The sequence below is a fragment of the Somniosus microcephalus genome, chromosome 7 (assembly GCF_052327205.1).
Source record: "Somniosus microcephalus isolate GS21.2 chromosome 7, FLI_Smic_1.0, whole genome shotgun sequence".
NCBI lineage: Eukaryota > Metazoa > Chordata > Chondrichthyes > Squaliformes > Somniosidae > Somniosus > Somniosus microcephalus.
The window spans coordinates 68,175,047-68,191,408 of NC_140993.1; the positions used below are offsets into that span (position 1 = coordinate 68,175,047).

Consider the following 16,362-nt stretch of genomic DNA (forward strand, 5'->3'; position numbering starts at 1 on the left):
CTTTGCTGGGTCGACTGATCAAATGTGAACTGGTGAATCATAAAATTCGAAAGGATTTTTTTTTGTAGAATTTGTTTATTGATGAAATGTGATTGGTAAGATAACTAATTAGAAAGCAGGAAAATAACACATTTTCTGATAAAAGATAACAGAAATAACACAATTTTACCAGCAGACTCCAAGTATTTGTCCGAGGGGTGCTTTACAGCCACAATGTAATACTTTTGAAGTGTAGTCAGTGTTGTAAGAATTGAAATAAAACTCAGCACCCACCCCCACCACACTCCACCCCCCCCCATCCCCCACCCCATCCCCCACCCCACCCTTTTCAGCAAGCCAGTTTCTCCTCTTGTATCCCAATTTGATACTCCTTAACTGAGGGGGGAAATGAAACAGCAATGTCACAAGAACGAACTTGTGGGATGTTAGACATCTATGCCACGGTTTCCTTTCTTGTTACCTCTATGGTAAACCGTTGTAAGATTTGGGTTCAATCTTTGACGGATCTGTGGGATGGATGGCTGTCTGTCGCCCTTCATTCTTTGAGCCTCAGCAGTTCTGCCTGCTCTGGTTTGTGAATCTTGAACATCAGAGTTAATTGGAGACCTCTGGTCCTTTGTTGTCTTTCTGGCCCCTGATAAGGACTGGCGTCTTTGATGGGCACAGCCAGGACTTGGAAGAATCTGCCATTGGTCACCAGTTTGGGCCTGGGTTTGTTTGGCATGTTTGATTGCTGGAAGGTTTGCATTAGAGTCATCCATTGGACTTTCCTTCTTAATTGGAGGGCATGAAGAGTTGCGCTTAGCATGGCTTTCTGAGCGGTTCAATCTTCTCCCTCGCTGACATGGCCCAGTGCTTCCAGTCGCTGAGGGGAAAGCACAATTCCCCAAAGCATACTGCAGAGCTTTATAACTCTCAGCTGATGGCCCCACTAAATGAATGGTTTGACCAGTTTTTATCAGTCGGACTTCTGTTAATAAATCTATGGCCAACCTGCACCTGCTTAATACCTCCTGCTTCTCACAAGATTTCATCGCATTTAGATCAACTTGATGCGTCCTCAGTTGTTTTTGGACCTTTTGGATGTGAGCACAAACTGCTGCCTTGGCGTGGGACAGACTTATATGGTCATTGACGACTGTTCGTTTTGGGTGTAACTCTATCTTACACAGATCACCAAAATAAGATTTTTCAAAGTCTACAGAGTATTGTTCAAGAACCTGATGAAACTCATTCATGTCATAAGCCTCCAGGTACGCAAAAACCAATCTATCAACTGTGAAGCTTAAGTGAGAAGAAGCAGAAGGGCCAGTTGAAGAACGAGATGAATATGCATTCAGGCTACAATCGTCCATTTCAGAAGAGGCATGTTTCCTCTGGTCAGAAGTGCCGCTACACCCCACTGCGCCCTGAAGCCCACTAATGCTCCCGTGGGTATATGGAGATGTATCTTCAATGTTATTGGAACTGGCACCTGGCAGAGAAGCTGAAGATGAAATCAAAGGCAAAGGGGAACTGTTGCTTTTACCAGAACGTACTCTTGGCATACAAGAACTTGACCGTATACTACAGGTGTGCTCGCCGGCACTGCAATCATCGTCCTCACTGGTTGTTGATGAATCTGAGCTTCTATCATGTGCTGTTTGTGGCCTGTAATTAATAAATGCTCCAGATTGTACCGATTTCCCATCTCTATCAAGTCTCTTGTTGTTGGCCGAATGCCTGAGATCGGTGATTGCATGTGGTGACTGCTGGGGAATCAAGTTCATAAGGTCACTCCGAAGTTTCTTTAAAGAGGGGAAAGAGCCTTTGATCTCCCAAATGAAGTCCTCGTAGCGTACAACGTGAAAGCCATGTCTGACGATTAATTGACGAACCTTCCGAATGTCAAAGGGGCGTATGTCCAGTTTTGTACTCACAAACAGCATCACCTGGTAAATCAAAAAGGAACATCTAATTAGCCCCACCTGCCCTTTCACCCCCTCCCTTCCCACCATCCAGGGCCCCAAACACTCCTTCCAGGTGAAACAGCAATTTCCCTGTACATCCTCCAACTTAGTATACTGTATTCACTGCTCACGATACGGTCTCCTCTACACTGGGGAAATCAACACAGGTTTGGTGATCACTTTGCTGAACACCTCTGTTCAATCCGCAAGTGTGACCCTGAGCTTCTGGTCGCTTGACACTTTTCTAATTTTCCGTCCCACTCCTACTCTGTCCTCGGCCTCCTACACTGTTCCAATGAATCTCAACGCAAGCTCGAGGAACAGCACCTCATCTTTCGATCAGGTACTTTACAGACTTCTGGCCTCAACATTGAGTTCAGCAACTTTAGATCATAGTCCATTTTCTCAGACAGCAGGTGCTGCTGTAAACATTTACACCTCCACTGGGCCCACCTTTTGTTTCTTTACTTGTCCTATTACCACCGCCTTTTGATTTGCACCATCATCCCTTTTGTCATTTAATTGCTCCTACCCTCCACTCTATCACAGACCTTCCCCTTTGTTCTTCCCCCCCTCCCCCCTCCCCTTTTCTCCTAGCTCTGCTCTTGCTTATAAACTATTCTTCCAGTTCTGAGGAAAGGTCACTGTTTCTCTCTCTACAGATGTTGCCTGATCTGCAGCGTGTTTCCAGCATTTTCTGTTTTTATTTCAGATTTCCAGCATCCGCAGTATTTTGCTTTTGATCTAATTAGCACCTCTATTAACTGCAGTTCAGAACAATTATGGGATAGCTGAGAGCCGGCAGTGAACGACAAGACTGCGATTCAATCGGTCCTTCGTTAGAATGAAACTCGAACAGGCTTTTTTCCCCCTTGTTTAGAAAACTAGGTGAACGTCCAAGGCCCAAAGTGCAACCAAGTTTGAAAAGAGCAAGAGAGAAGACGAAGACAATGAGGACTTTTAGGTAATGAGGATTTTGAAAGCCTGAAGATTGTGGCATGTCATGTGGTAAATGTAGCATGCTTGGGAGGAACAGGTCACTTTGGATCTATGGTTCCAGTAATACCAACCCCACCGTCTCATCAATCATGAGACAAACTCTTAAGGATCATGAGATCTCATAAGAAATCACGAGTTGCTATTTTTTTCCAAACATAGACTAATATCGATTGAGAGTTCGTTCTTTCACACAGAGTAATGGCACATACATCCACACAGAGAAGACTAGCCAAATGGATGCTGTAGGAATTCCTTTTGTTTAGCTGGGCTAAGAATGGCTTTCTTTGCCTGTATTTGTTTTTTTGCAATTAACACGGCCCATGTGATAGGCACAGTTTTCAGCTTTTAACCACGTTTATGTCCCTGGCCTCAGGTTGGACAGAATTAAAAATTAATGTTCAAGATTCCAAATCAATCCTGAGCACGTGACCAAATGAACTGAGTGCAGCAGAGAATGATATTTAACTCAGTGCTAATTATCAGTAACATTACTTGGGAATCAATTGCAATCATTCAGCCTGTGGGTTTGAACCGGACACTGGTCCGTCAATTTAATTTACCACTGGCCCTGCTTCAATGAAAACTTGATCCCAAGAGCATATTTTGGAGCAATTTTAAACTTTGGAAAATTATGTTCAAACCAATTTAGAACACAGCAGAGCCGTCGCAATGATGTCACGTGCCCTCACTGCGACCTTTCACCTTTAACTCCAAGATGGCAGCACCCGTTGTGAGGAGGATTTTAAGATTTCGACCTTTTAAAGTCGGGATGAAATCCTTCAGTGGCGAAGCGAGCCTGACACCAAAGGTGTTTCCACCCTAAGCCGCCGCAGCGCGGCTCGTTTAAGCCTCTCGGTGTCAAATACCAACCGCTCCTGTCCTCGGACCGGCCGTGGCCGCTGCTTCCCGGCAGATCCTTGGCCCCATGTGCTGAGGTCACTGCCCTCCCCAGAGGTGCTGTGACCAGAAACCAAACCGAAGTGCAGCCCGTGTTCACAGCAAGGAGAGTTTAATGGGTTGTTTCAGTAGTTGATGCGCTGCTTTGGATTCACCAAGTGATTATTTTTATGTAAAAGTCACGGTTGGTTGGATCCTACTGATGGAAAACCAATGGGAGACAGTACTATGGGACAAACCAACTCACGGAACCCCCCCTCCCCCCCACCCCCAACCATTGAGAATCCCTGACCCAACCCACGTGTCCCCAGCAGCCAATCACAGGAGACAATGACAAAGATTAATACAGCCGAAAAAGAATCTGAGTGGAATCGCAAGATGGCAAGTTGGGGTGAATTTTCATTAAAAATCGCATGTCTCGTGATTAACTTGCAATACTGTGGTTCCCAAAGCTCTCCACCACTGGGGGTTTTCCCCACGTCATTTTTCATCTACGTCCATCTAATTTCCCTTCTACCTGGTAGTCGCATGATAGAGTGTTAATGGTGTTGACTAATCATGGAATATTCAGGTGGACCTGTAAATGGCCGCGTGCCTGAAACAGGCAGGAAGCTGTTTAAACATGCAAAGCAGGGCTCTACACTGGTTGTAGGACACGGATGTAAAATTCGAGTATAAATAGGCTGAATTTGTACCACGTAAGCTCCGCCTAGTTGTACTAGGTGTTGAGTGGCATAACCAGCACACTAAACGGGCACAAAACTCTTTAAATGCTATATATTTGTGGAGTCAGAATGAGCAGGTGTGCTCCTCCTGAATACACAGAAATATTCTGGGCCACTGCCAAACCTGGATTTGCCCCTCTCGGCTTTGCCTGTTTCCCCCTCTCCCAGGACCTACCGATGGTCAGCTCTGCTCGGTGTTGGTGCTATGCAGAATTTGTCAGGACCCGACTGGCGAGCAGCATTGGGATGCCTGTTTGGTGCCCCCAGCTTGCTGCTTCCATTCAAATAAGACCCGATGCCGAATTTAGCCCAGGCTTCAGACCGGCATGAGCCGCATGCTGAGCGATCGTTCTACCGACTTGGGGCCCATTTTTGAATGAATTTCTCCCCCAAAGAATATACCTGTTCATTATCAGTGTCGCTGTGTCCTTCTTCAGCTTCACGTACTTCCAATTTGTATTTTTTCCCATCTAACCGCAGTATGTGTTTTTGTTTAAGGACATTGTTTGCATCTGTAAGAAAGAAATAATTTAAGGAATACCAGACTGCGGACTGTAGCGGGTCCTATTACCTCACAGGTAGGACAGGCCCTAAGTGTTTAACTGAGCATGCTCCCTGTAATACCACTGCAGGCCGCAACCAACAAGGTAAGATTTAAAAATAGACTTACCGGGAGGCGCAGGAGTGCTCCTTCCGACCCCACATTCAAAAAAACGTGGGCTGCTCCACCCCCACTGATCACCACCCATACAAACCCCTGATCGCCACCATGACCCCTCCCTCGATCCCGGGCTCTGCCCCCCCCACCACCATCGACATCCCCCCACAATCCCAGCCTCTGATCGCCACCGACCACAACCCACCTTCCTGGCCACCTACCCTCCAGGCCCAATCGCCCCCTTCCTGATCGCCCCCGATCTCCCATTCCTTTTCGCCGGCGAGCTGCCTGACGACGTCCATTAGGTGCCCGCAACTCGCTGGCTCGATGATAATGAGGATAGTGGTCCAATATCGGGTGTCCCTCGGGCCAATCCATTCAGGCACAGGGATTGTAGGCCGAGCTGTGTCAACAAATAACATCTAAACCCATGAATTAAAAATATCCTAAAATACTAACTGCCAACAAAGCAATGTGATAGACCCTCTCTTCTCAGACATCAGCTCAAGTACCTTCCTTGTTCTCAAAGGTGATGTAAGCACAGTGTTTATCACCGGTTCGATATTCCACATCCAGCACTTCACCTCCTCCATTGCTTTTCCTCTGGAAATAAATGGTCAGTTTATCCAACATCCGCTCCACAGGAACGAATTCGGGAACATTCAGGACCTGAATTTTCTTTGGATTTTGTAGCATAATTTTTGGTTCCTGGAGTCTGTGGAGAACAACCTTTGATTGAATTGATTTTTTTTAAACATTTTTTTTTGTCCAAACAATACTCAGATAAAGCAGGTAAGGGGAGACAAGGAGTTTTTTTTCATACAGCGAGTTGTTGTGATCTGGAATGCACTGCCTGAAAGGGTGGTGGAAGCAGATTCAATAATAACTTTCAAAAGGGAATTCGGTATATACTTGAATAGAAAATATTTGCAGGGCTATGGGGAAAGAGCAGGAGAGTGGGACTAATTGGATAGCTCTACCAAAGAGCAGGCACAGACACGATTGGCCAAGTGGCCTCCTTTTGTGCTGTATGATTCTATGCAATGTTGCATCGAATAACACCTCCAAGAATCAAGAGCTGGATGGCTATCTGCGTAGGAAATGAACTGAGGTTTAGAACGATAATCACAGATAGATACAGTCAAATGCTTGTGGAACATGATGGTTCCTGAGCTGCTGGGACACTGGAAATGTCGAATCAAGGAAAGGAAATGGCACAGGATGAATAAAGTTGAATTTAAAGGTGGATGGACCTTGTGGGATTGGGACAAGAGGAACTTTCCAGAACTTTTCCTTCAGGAGATCGGAATGGGTTGGGGTAGATTTCACAATGGAGTAGATTATATATGGTCTGTGGAAGAAGTGGGCTTGTTGGGCTGAAAAACCTCTTCTCATTTTTGTTGTGTATGTGCCTTTAAGAGAAGAACTGATTCTATACTGCAGCACCGGCAGTGACCACCCCTGTATATAAAGCCATAGCAGGCTTCTGTATTTCAGTCTTGAATTACTCTCTGTTCAGTAAATACCTGTTTTATTGTTCTCCTGCAGTCTGAGTATTATTGATCCTCGGACACTACACTGGCGACGGGCAGGTTTGAACTCACCTGCAGTACTGCATCACCTCACGGGGATCTTTTCCCTGAAGAGAAGCTTCTTGGAGGTCGAAGTCAGAACGGCGGGCGTCGACCGCAGGCAACCGCCCAGGGATCCATCGGAGAGTTGCAGGGGAGGCTGTGGAGAGCTGGGCCTGGCTCCCCAGTCGAGGTGTTCCAGCAAGTCGTGCTGGTAGCAGGTAGTGCGCTGACCCTTCCGGACTGCGGCGGGCTCGGGCTCGATCGAGCGGCTCTGCAAAGGGGCCGTGCAGCGTTGTCGGGAGGAAGAGAGAGAGAGAGAGAGAGAGAGAGAGAGAGAGAGAGGGTGGAGCGCACAGGGCGCGGTCGGTGCTCAAGAACAAGGCAGCGTGGAGAGGATAGAATGCAGGGAAGGAAAAGTGAGACGCGCCGAAGCCGCGGGTCACCGCCATTACCTTGTAGAACGCTAGGAGCAGCGTGGCAGCAAGGGGAAGAAGGAAAAGCGCGGGAGGCGCCATTTTATTACATTGGGGAAGAAGAAAAAGTGCGGGAGGCGCCATTTTAAATCACCCAAGATGCCGAAGAGTGGCAGTATCACTGCTTTCGACAACGAGGTAGAAGACTGGACCACGTATGTGGAAAGAATTGAAGTGTACTGCAATGCCAATGAGGTGGCCAATGGAAAGGCGGCGTCGGTATTATAAAATTTGATAGGCGCGAGAACGTACGGCCTATTGCGGAATTTAATTACCCCAGCTAAACCAATGGAGAAAAGTTTTGAAGAGATTGTTACTAACTTACAGGAACACCTAAACCCTACACCGCTGCTGATAGCAGAAAGATTCAAGTTCCATAAAAGAAACCAGCACAAAGATGAGAACAATGCTGACTATCTTACGGAACTACGCAAGTTATCGAAGCACTGCCAGTTCGGAGCAGGACTGGCAGACACCTTGCGGGATAAGTTTGTCTGCAGGCTCCAGAGTGAAGGAACCCAGAAACGACTACTTTCGGAAAAGGACCCGACGCTAGAACAGGCTTTCAGCGTGGCAGTATCCTATGAAGCAGCAGCACGGGGAGCTGCGGAAATACAACAGAAACCACAGGAATACAGCGCTAACGAAATGGCATATGGAGCAGAAAAGTGCTATCGCTGCGGCAGAACAACCCATGATCAGAAGGACTGCTGGGTTAAGGACAAAGTATGCAGGCAATGTGGGAAAATGGGACACATAGCAAGAGTCTGCAGGTCGGGAAAGAAAACCAACACTACAAGAACTACTAAGGAAAAGTACAAGAAAGTAACGAAATTGACAGACAGTAGTTCGGAAGATCAGGAGAGTGATAAGGACTCCGGGAGCAGGAGACTAAGTTGTCTAAAGTTACACAACATGATCGCAAAGGAGGATCACCGAACCATTTGGGTCACCCTCATGATAGCAGGGTCCCCAGTAAAGATGGAATTGGACATAGGATCAGCCCTAACTGTCATGAATCGACGAGACTATGAGCGGCTATTCTCACACATACCCTTGAAGGACACATCCATTGTATTGAAGATATACACGGGGCAAAAAGTCTACCCCAGAGGAAAAATAAGGGTGCCAGTTGAATACAATGGCAAGGAAACACAGAAACTGTATCTATATATACTACCAGATGGAGGACCACCATTATTGGGACATGAATGGATCCGAAAAATACAATTGGATTGGCATTCCATTCAGGCGCTAACTGTGACTGATAAAAAGGATGATGACGTCACACCTGGCCGACTGTCAAAAATTCTAACTGACGCGAAAGAGGTGTTCCAATAAGGACTTGGGACTCTAAAAGGAGTAACGGCAACGATAAAAATCGAAGATAACGCAAACCGCCCAGCCGTTGAAGCAGAGCTGGCGAGTCTGGAGCGTTCGGGTGTGCTGTCCAAGGTGGACTGGAGCGAGTGGGCCACACCCATCGTTCCTGTAATGAAGAAATCATTGAGCAGCACGCCTGGGGAACCGAAGAAGGTTCGCATCTGTGGGGACTTCAAGGTAACTGTGAACCCAGTCCTGCACACAGTACAATATCCACTTCCATGGATAGAAGATATTTTCGCCTCACTATCTGGAGGGAAACGCTTTACAAAGATTGATCTGGCCCAAGCGTATCTACAAATGGAGGTGGAAGAAGCGTCTAGGAAATACCTCACGATAAACACTCACAAAGGCCTTTACCAGTACAATCGACTGGTATTCGGGGTAGCATCAGCCCCGGCTATTTGGCAGAGGGCGATGGAACAAGTCCTGCAAGGGATCCCGGAGACCCAGTGTTATTTGGACGACATCCTGGTTACGGGCAAAAATGACAGTGAACACCTTGCCAACCTGGAGCAGGTGCTCACGAGATTACAGGAATATGGGCTACGAGCCAACCGCCCCAAATGAGAGTTCTTCAGGAGACAAATCTCGTATTGTGGCCACATGATTGATGAGGAAGGGTTGCATAAGTCGCCAGACAAGATTGAGGCTGTAGTCAAGGCTCCAGCACCGGAAAATGTGTCGCAACTGAGGTCGTTCCTCGGGTTGGTGAACTACTACCATAAGTTCTTGCCGAATTTATCTACAATTCTGCACCCACTGAACGCCCTACTGCAAACTGGAGTAACATGGAAATGGAGTGATGAGTGTAAGCGTGCCTTTCAATAATGTAAATGCCTAATCACTTCAAAAGAAGTATTGGCCCACTACAATCCAACACTACCGATTCGGTTAGCATGTGATGCATCTCCCTACGGCATCGGAGCGGTGCTGTCACACAAATTCCCTGAGGGTTCAGAGAGGCCAATAGCCTTTGCGTCGCGCTCGTTAACCTCAGCCGAGCGTAACTACGCCCAGATTGACAGGGAGGCCCTCAGCCTGGTGTGGGGGGTGAAGAAGTTCAATCACTATCTGCACGGGCAGAAATTCACCCTACTGACTGATCATCAGCCACTGGTCTCCATTTTTAACCCAAAGAAGGGCGTTCCGGTGATGACGGCGCAACGGCTGCAAAGATGGTCACTTTTTCTAGGGGCACATCAGTACGACATAGAGTACAAGGGTACGAAACAGCATGGAAACGCTGATGGGCTGTCGCGCCTACCGTTGCCTACGGTAGAGGAAGCACCTGCAGTGGACCCTGTTGAGATATTCCATGCAACCATAGTCGAATGTCTACCTGTTACAAACTCAAGTATAGAGAAGGAAACCCGAAATGACCCGACACTCTCTCGGGTCTATGATTTGACGGTGAAGGGATGGCCAGCACATGGCGACTCACTGTTTCCAGCATTCTCGCCAAGGAGAGAACAGCTGTCAGTGTGCCGGGGGACCTTGATGTGTGGATCCCGAGTGGTAATTCCACCCAAGTTGAGAGATAGAGTGCTCAATGAGCTTCATGAGGGTCATCTGGGAGGGGTAAAAATGAAGAGCCTAGCCAGGGCGTTTGTGTGGTGGCCGGGAATCGATAGAGAAAATCGAGGATATGACCAAGAGATGCACAGGATGCCAGAAGGTCCAAAACGCTCCACCACAGGCCCCGCTACATCCATGGGAGTGGCCCTCATCTCCATGGCAACGGGTACACATTGATTTTGCTGGTCCATTTATGGACTCAATGTTCCTAATCGCTTTGGACGCCCACTCGAAATGGCCAGAGGTCATCAAAATGTCCTCCACCACCACGGAGAAAACTATTGCAGTCCTACGGACCATCTTCGCCAGGAATGGCTTGCCAGAACAGATTTGCTCCGAAAATGGGCCACAGTTTGTGTCAGAGGATTTCCGGAGGTTTCTGAGGAATAATGGGGTGAAGCATTACACATCTGCCCCATATCATCCAGCCACAAATGGATTGGCTGAGAGGTTTGTTCAGACCTTTAAAAAGGCCATAATGGCAATGCATAATGACGACATACCACTACAACACAAGGTGGATAATTTCTTGTTTGCTTACCGGAATGCGACACATGCAGTCACCAACCAAGCTCCAGCCATAATGTTCTTCAACCGAAGGCTAAGATGTCACCTGGATTTGCTCAAACCAAACATAAGACGAGATGTTGAGGATAAGCAATTCCAGCACATAAATGAGAAGCCAACCAGGAGCTTCAAGATAGGGCAACCAGTCTTGGCCCGCGACTACCGAACAGAAAAATGGCAGCCAGGAACGATATGCACACAGCAGGGACCACTAATGTACACAGTGGACGTTGGAGAGAGCATCGTGAGACGCCATGCTGACCAGATTCTAGAGTCACAGGAACAAGCCAAACCCATACCACGAGCAGGTGCACCTGGTAATCAACCCGAAGTACAGATTGCGTCTACCTCAGAAGCAGGGGTATTGGAAGCTGACGAACCAACCAATGACAATGAGCCAGAATCAACTCCGCCGCAAGAACAGGATACTCGAGAAAGGCGCTATCCAGTCAGGATCAGGAAGCCTCCTCAAAGACTGAACTTAGAAATGATTATTTCAGTTGATGTATATAGTACAGAGAAAATTGTAATTGTAATTAGTTATTATTTAGTTGTTAAATGAATGTTATGTACTGTTTATCTAAAAGGGGAGGAATTGTTGTGTATGTGCCTTTAAGAGAAGAACTGATTCTATACTGCAGTACTGGCAGTGACCACCCCTGTATATAAAGCCATAGCAGGCTTCTGTATTTCAGTCTTGAATTACTCTCTGTTCAGTAAATACCTGTTTTATTGTTCTCCTGCAGTCTGAGTATTATTGATCCTCGGACACTACAATTTTGTCGCTTATTACAGAGTGAGAGACTGACAATAAAAAAAGAACTTGCATTTATACCTGTCACAACCACCATAATATCCCAAAGTGATTCACAGCCAATAAAGCACTTTTGAAGTGTAGTCACTGTTGCAATATGTGGTAAACCACTGTCACATCACGACACGAGGTCGCCTCTTGTCGCACTGTTATACCTGGGCTGACCACCTCCGACTCCGCCCATTACCTGCCCAGGTATAAAGGTAGCTGACTGGCTAGTATTCCTCCCTGTTGGATCGGATCACCCACGAGGGTGGGCTCTGTTATTTAGCCAATAAAAACCTTCAGTTACGTTCTTAACTCGTCGCCTTTTATTGGACTAATTGATAGGCATATCAATTTTATTGGCTAAATTTTAAAGATGTCTGATAATGAACAGCAACAGCAAGGAGCTCACCCAGCAGCACAGCAACAGCAGCCTCCAGACAACGGGCCACACCAGCCGGCTTGGCTGCAAGCCTTGAAACCACCATACCTGGATCTAAACCCACAGGCACCAAACTCAGCCAACGACTTCAAACACTGGCTGGACTGCTTCGAATCGTACCTGGAGGAAGCCGTCGTCCCTCAGAGATCCAAACTAAGAGTCCTGAAAGCCCAAGCGAGCCCGAGAGTATATACACTCATCCAGGACATGACTACGTACGACGACGCCATCAACCTACTGAAACAGCAGTACCGGAGCCCGGTAAACTACATGTACACTAGGCATCTCTTAAGATCTCGCCAGCAACAGCCAGGAGAATCGATAGCTGAATTTTCACGAGCGCTGAGACAACTCGGCAGGAACTGTGACTTTAAAGCGGTGACGGCTACTGCGAACATGGAAGACAATGTCCGCGACGCCTTGGTGAGAGGCCTACGTTCCGACTACACACGGCAAAGACTGCTTGAAGCTAAGGACATAGACCTGGACAAGGCCGAAGCCCTCGCCCTCACCCTAGAGGCCACCCAGCAAGACCAGGAAGCGTTTGCCAGGTACTATTCGCGACCCTGGGACTCGGGCCCGACCCCCACCCCACCACCCTTCACAGCGCTGCCCCCGGGACCTACCTCAGCGTCTGCATCACGGATCCGACCGGGCCCGCTAGCCCCGGTACCGGCCCCGACATCAGGCAACCCCGATCGGGCCGCTGGCTGCTTCTTTTGCGGCCAGGAGAAGCATCCGAGGTCGCGCTGCCCAGCCAAAAACTCGACCTGCAAAACCTGCCTCAAGAAAGGCCACTTCTCCAAGGCCTGCAGAAGCAAATCCTCAGAAGCCAGCAGTGCCTCATGCGAACCCTGGGGGCGGCCATCTTTGTGCGGGGCAGCCGAAGCCTGCAGAGCCTCATGGGAAAACCAGGGGCGGCCATCTTTGTGCGGGGCAGCCGAAGCCTGCAGAGCCTCATGGGAAAACCAGGGGCGGCCATCTTTGTGCGGGGCAGCCGAAGCCTGCAGAGCCTCATGGGAACAGCAGGGGCGGCCATCTTTGTGCGGGGCAAACGATTTAAACAGAGCCTCATGTGAACTACGGGGGCCGCCATCTTCGCCGCCATCTTGTCATGACAACGACGCGCTCATCTACACCCTAGCTTCCGTGACCCTGGATCAAGCCCGCCCGCACCACCTGGCCAGCTCAATGATGGACATCAAAGTCAACGGCCACGCCACGACCTGCCTGTTCGACAGCGGAAGCACGGAGAGCTTCATCCACCCAGACACGGTGAGCCACTACTCCCTCCCCGTCCTGCCAACGCGCAGCCGCATCTCGATGGCATCGAGGTCGCACGCCACAGACATCAGCGGCTACTGTGTCGTGACATTGTCGGTTAAAGGGACAGAGTATAAAAATTTTAAACTCCTCGTACTCCCCCAGCTGTGCGCTGCCGTCATACTAGGGCTGGACTTCCAATCCCACCTCCAAAGTGTAACCCTAGCATACGGTGGACCCCTCCCCCCACTCACAGTCGACAACCAGCGAAAGTTAAACCGCCCACCGTGTAACACCTGCAGCCTATCCACCCTCAAGGTACCGCCACCTTCCCTGTTCGCTAACCTCACCCCCGACTGCAAACCTGTCGCTACTAAGAGCAGGCGGTACAGCGCTGGGGACAGAGCCTTCATTAGCTCTGAGGTGCAGCGACTCCTGAAAGAGGGCATTATTGAGGGGAGCAGCAGCCCCTGGCGTGCCCAGGTGGTGGTAGTCAAGACCGGCGACAAAAATCGCCTGGTTATCGACTACAGCCAGACCATAAACAGATACACCCAGCTGGACGCATACCCCCTCCCCCGCATATCGGACATGGTCAATGAGATTGCACAATACCGCGTATTCTCGACCATCGACCTCAAGTCGGCCTACCACCAACTCCCCATCAGCCCGGAGGACAGCCAGTACACCGCCTTCGAGGCGAATGGCCGCCTCTACCAATTCCTTAGGGTCCCCTTTGGTGTCACCAACGGGGTCTCGGTTTTCCAACGGGAGATGGACCGGATGGTTGACCAGAACGGACTACAGGCCACTTTCCCCTATCTCGATAACGTCACCATCTGCGGCCGCAACCGGCAGGACCATGACGTGAATCTGGAGAAATTCCTCCGTACGGCCCAACGGCTGAACCTCACCTACAATAAGGAGAAATGCGTGTTTAACACAGCGCGCCTTGCCATCCTTGGCTGTGTAGTAGAGAACGGAGTCATCGGCCCCGACCCCGAAAGAATGCGCCCCCTCATGGAGCTACCCCTCCCCCACTGTCCAAAAGCACTTAGGAGAACCCTGGGGTTTTTCGCCTACTATGCCCAATGGGTACCCAATTATGCGGACAAAGCCAGACCCCTCCTGAAAACCACATCCTTCCCCCTCACGGAAGAGGCGTGCGCGGCCTTCTCCCTCATTAAGGGAGACATAGCCAAGGCCACAATGCACGCAGTGGATGAGTCAATCCCCTTCCAAGTGGAGAGCGATGCATCCGACTTCGCCCTAGCCGCTACCCTTAACCAGGAGGGTAGGCCGGTAGCCTTCTTCTCAAGGACCCTACAGGGCCCCGAGACCCGACACTCGTCGGTCGAGAAGGAAGCCCAGGCAATTGTGGAGGCAGTACGGCGCTGGAGGCACTACTTGGCAGGCAAACGATTTACCCTCCTCACCGACCAACGCTCGGTTGCCTTCATGTTTAATAACAAGCTGAGGGGCAAGATCAAGAACGACAAAATCTTGAGGTGGAGAATCGAGCTTTCCACCTATGATTATGAGATCTTGTACCGGCCCGGTAAACTGAACGACCCCCCTGATGCTCTTTCACGCATTACATGCGCCAGCGCGCAAAGTGATAGACTTCAGACCCTCCACAATGACCTCTGCCACCCCGGAGTCACCAGACTCTACCATTTCATTAAGGCCCGCAACCTGCCATACTCCATCGAGGAGGTCAGGACCATGACCAGGAACTGCCAGATCTGTGCTGAGTGCAAACCGCACTTCTATAAGCCGGACAGAGCAAGCCTGATCAAGGCCACCCGCCCCTTCGAGCGTCTGAGCATCGACTTCAAGGGGCCCCTACCGTCATCCGACCGTAATGTGTACTTCCTCAACATCGTTGATGAGTACTCCCGTTTCCCCTTTGCCTTCCCCTGCCCAGACATGACCAGTAACACGGTCATTAAATGCCTGAACAAACTCTTCGCCTTGTTCGGGTTCCCGAACTATATACATAGTGACCGGGGCGCCTCCTTCATGAGCGAGGAACTCCGTCAGTTCCTATTGGAGAGGGGTATTGCAGCAAGCAGGACCACCAGCTACAACCCCCGAGGGAACGGCCAGGTGGAAAGAGAGAACGCGACGGTATGGAAGGCCACCCTCTTAGCCTTAAAGTCTAAGGGCCTCCCAACCTCCCGCTGGCAAGAGGTCCTCCCGATTGCGCTGCACTCCATCCGGTCACTACTTTGCACTGCCATTAACACCACCCCCCATGCTCGAATGTTTGTCTTCCCCAGGAAGTCGACTACGGGAACCACCCTACCAACCTGGCTGACCTCTCCGGGACCCGTCTTGCTGCGAAAGCACGTGAGGGCCCATAAAACGGACCCCCTGGTCGAGAAGGTGAACCTCCTGCACGCCAACCCCCAGTACGCCTATGTGGCTTACCCAGACGGACGGGAGGACACTGTCTCCTTACGAGACCTCGCACCCTCACCCCCCCCTCCCAACCCCCCGAGTCCAGCCGAGGTAGACGGCATGCCGGAACCCCACGAGCCTTTGCCGACTACGCAGACACCAGCTTTAACACCGGATAATGTAACACCGCCGCTGCGACGATCGGAGAGGCTAACGAAGCCTCCGGACAGACTGACATACCAGAGCTGGTAATACACTTCACCCCGCCGGACTCTAATCTAAACAAGGGGTGAATGTGGTAAACCACTGTTATAGTTATCACTGTATATTGTTCTCACTGTTCTCACTGTCACATCACGACACGAGGTCGCCTCTTGTCGCACTGTTATACCTGGGCTGACCACCTCCGACTCCGCCCATTACCTGCCCAGGTATAAAGGTAGCTGACTGGCTAGTATTCCTCCCTGTTGGATCGGATCACCCACGAGGGTGGGCTCTGTTATTTAGCCAATAAAAACCTTCAGTTACGTTCTTAACTCGTCGCCTTTTATTGGACTAATTGATAGGCATATCACAATATAGGAAACACGGCAGCCAATTTGAGCAGAGCAAGTTCCCACCAGCAATGAGATAAATCTGTTTTAGTGATGTT

The 16,362-nt window shown here is 49.5% G+C and overlaps 1 protein-coding gene across 5 annotated transcripts in view; it reads right to left on the reverse strand.

The window, feature by feature from the left end:
* Positions 1–318: 318 nt before the first annotated feature.
* rbm43 (RNA binding motif protein 43) overlaps positions 319–16,362 on the reverse strand; it is an 88,680-nt gene continuing 72,636 nt past the window's right edge. For 3 of the 5 annotated variants that reach the window (XM_085992533.1, XM_085992536.1, XM_085992534.1), the window contains exons 2-4: positions 5,741–5,943; positions 4,973–5,082; positions 319–1,931 (exon numbers count right to left, since the gene is read on the reverse strand). In XM_085992533.1, coding sequence (XP_085848659.1) covers positions 426–1,931; positions 4,973–5,082; positions 5,741–5,943 — 1,819 coding nt within the window. In that variant the 3' untranslated portion in view covers positions 319–425. Of the gene's footprint in view, positions 1,932–4,972; positions 5,083–5,740; positions 5,958–16,362 lie in introns of all 5 variants that reach the window. The other 2 variants (XM_085992535.1, XM_085992537.1) reach the window with 2 other exon arrangements.